We start from the raw sequence: 3,134 nt of genomic DNA, 5'->3' as shown, positions 1-3,134 counted from the left end.
AGTAACTATAGAAGACGTAAGTAGAGAGATTATCCTAGTACTTAGTATAACTAGTAGCTTAATTAATACCTATGTATTAAATTAAGTAAGCATTACGCGAAGAGCTATAAGATTCCGTAGATATAATATTAAAATAGTCCTTAGAAACTAGGATGATAGCATAATAAGCTAAGTTACTAAGGCCTAAAATGCGCATTATGTATTAGCTAGTTTTATTACTACTAAGGGATTTCTATAATAAGTTAGCCATCGCGTAAAGATAAGTAAGTAGTAATATATACCTTAGTAAGTTTTTTAAAGGCCTTATATAGGATGAAGACTATAATCTTATTAGAAGCATCTACCTCTAAGTCCTAATCTAAAGGTTACGCTAGTAATTCTATAGGTAAAGTAGCTAGACGAATGACGCTACTATTATCACCCTTATATGAAGGTATACTTAATAGCGCGTTAGCGTAATAGCTACTAGAACGCGTACGTAAGGGTAAAGTAGGCGTAGTAGGTATATTAGTATACGTAACGTTTATATAAGGATCTATAGATAGAATAGTAACGTATACTAGCTCTTAGGAGCTAGGTACTATACCTAGACTAGTTAGCTTCACTTTACCTTTTTAAAACTCCGGATATACTAATAATTAGCTAATTACGCGTAATATATTATATAATGATTCTAAGTAGCCTTAGCATCCTCTTAAGGTATTATATTACCTTTAAGGCGCTTTAAGTAATAAGATTAATTAGATACTATCGCGCGATAATTAGTTAAGCGTTTTAAACTAAGGACTTACTATAAATATAATAACTTACTATTATTACTTAAGTAAGAGAGGGAAGATGTAATAATAGGGGATTATTATTATAGGAAAAGTTAATATAAGGAAGATTAGTTATTATAGAAAGGGTAGTAGTAAAGAAGGTTAGTTAAACTATAACTCTAATAATAAAATATACCTAGTAGTCCTATACTTTACGCCCTTACTAAAATAACGCCGGTTAGTTATCTATATAAGTACCTAATAAGCTAACTTAGGCTTCCTATTAGGGGGGGAATATCGTAATAGCTATTAGATACGGCTATTAGACGTAATATAATAGCTATTAGATACTAGTAATATAAGTATATTATAACTACGCCCTTACGCGATTACTTAATAAGCTAAAGATGATTATAACTAAGCTATATAAACTAGCTAAGCTATATAAGCTAGTAGTACTAATAGATAATAAATACTACTAAGGATATATAGCCTACTTAATAGCTAATAAAACTTTATGCGGTAATAAGAAGATTAATTTCTTATCTATTTTAATAATATAACTAAAGTAGTAATTTACGTAGTAAAGAGAGAGTTTAGTTCTTATTTTACTTCTTATATAAATATATATAGAAGATAGAAGAGTATATAGCATCTTCTATATTTATAATAATTAATAAGACTTTACTTAACTTTATCTCTTCTCTACTTAACTTTAATTAAGTTCTTTTAATTTTATATACGTCTAACTAAGTAGATAGCCTTTAGGTAAAAGCCTACATATTAGCCGCTTAACGATTTATAATAAAGATATTATCTTATCTCTATAACTATCTACTTACATAACTACTTTATATAATTAGAATTAGGTAATTATAAACGTGTCTTATCAGTTTAGTACCGATATCGCTACTACTACGCCTTAAGAGATATTAAAGATATCGTATTGAGCACGTGTAGTAGAGTCGTCTTGGCGCGATTGAGCCACAGCCGCGAGCGCGACGAGCCTCTCGCTCTCCGGTCTCGGCAATTCTCGACCGCTGTGCATTTCCAACAGATTGCTCCAGTTGTAGCGGATGTCACCTCGATCGCGAAAGTTGCGAGGAATCCTCTTGTTGCCCTTTGCGGCAAAGGCGTTCTTTGCGTCTAGAAAGAAGCCGAGTCAGCTCGGGTTGATTGGCTGGCCTTCGGCCACAGAGCTCTCACAGCGACTGACGGATCGACATTCCCGGAATATGCGATCAGTGCCAAAATAAAGGAGACTCGCGGCGCCAGAAACATTTCCTGGAAAGCCCAGGCGCGGCGCGAAGGCGGCATGCCGTCCTGCCGATTGAGCGTATCCGAGCACGTCAAGATCTGGCTGAAGTCTTCCTGTTTCGGCGCGATTCCCCCTATCGCGTGTGGCCTTTTGTAGTAGTTCAGGTCGACCCACAGCGCAAAGCACGGTCCCAAAGATCGGGGGTCCCTCTCGACGAATTTGCCCTCGTGCGGATTCGCGGCCCGATCAATGGCGATGTTGAGCACGCAGTTCTTGTAGATTTCGGCCATGGTTCTGGCGTGTTCGAGCCAGTCTGCGTTGAATTTGTCGCCGTCTTTGCTTTGGACGACGCAGAGGCTGTTGATCCATAGGTACCGGATGCCGAGCCGATTGCAGACGACGATTGCGTCTCGCAAGGACTTTGGGAGCTCTTCAAGGGGTATGCTGACCATGCAATCGTGCAAATTGCCTGTGTTCAATTTAAAAAAACTCGCCTTGACTCCAGCAATGACTAGGAGTGGCATATGGATCCGAAAAATCGTGGTTTGTGGTCTCTATTAAAGACAGTGCCCCATTGCCCAAATCGAGGAGCCGTTTGGGGTAGTAGTCAGAATTGATGCTGTTGTAGCAACTATGATCTTCCTGGCAGATTATTAGCCATTCATTGGCTCTTTCGATGACGGCCGGATCACCAGTGCATGGTGGGAGATTCAGAGTCCTCCCAAAGTGCTGCACCAGTCAGGGTTTCCTGTTCCAGTCTTTCTGTGCTCGTAAGACGGTTTCCCACATGTTGCCAAGAATCTTTTCCTCCAGAATTCTGACTTCAAACTACAGCTCAGTTCCAGCAAATTTATCCAGGAGCATAAAGAGTGCCTTGTGAAAGATCAGATGGCTAAGTTCTAGCTGCGTAGAGACACTGCTTTCCGTACGTTCATGGTACGTTATGAAATGTAGTTCTACGGTCCAACGTACTTTGCACCCGGTGCTGGCAGCTTTCTTCAAGTCTGAGAAGGTTTTGTGATGTAGACCGCGATGACCTTCGAGGAAATCACGGATGCAAGTTGCGCAGAGCATGAAGAACGAAAGGAAAGGACGTTGGCCTGTGCGAAAGCTGCAAA

At 39.3% G+C, this 3,134-nt stretch overlaps 1 protein-coding gene across 1 annotated transcript; it reads right to left on the bottom strand.

Annotated features, from left to right (window-relative positions):
- Nucleotides 1-1,680: 1,680 nt before the first annotated feature.
- Nucleotides 1,681-2,496, bottom strand: IWZ02DRAFT_496973 (uncharacterized protein; the record flags this gene model as incomplete). The annotated part of the gene is made up of 2 exons (XM_066770181.1): nt 1,965-2,496; nt 1,681-1,896 (listed from the first exon to the last, which is right to left on the bottom strand). The coding sequence occupies exons 1-2, from the start codon at nt 2,466-2,468 to the stop codon at nt 1,681-1,683; spliced, it is 720 nt and encodes a 239-aa protein (XP_066626642.1). The 5' UTR covers nt 2,469-2,496.
- Between the last annotated feature and the right edge of the window lie 638 nt (nt 2,497-3,134).

This window comes from Phyllosticta citriasiana, assembly GCF_038021145.1.
Source record: "Phyllosticta citriasiana strain CBS 120426 chromosome Unknown IWZ02scaffold_2, whole genome shotgun sequence".
NCBI lineage: Eukaryota > Fungi > Ascomycota > Dothideomycetes > Botryosphaeriales > Phyllostictaceae > Phyllosticta > Phyllosticta citriasiana.
The sequence above is the reverse complement of the archived record's forward strand: the minus strand, read 5'-3'. Positions and strand labels throughout refer to the sequence as shown.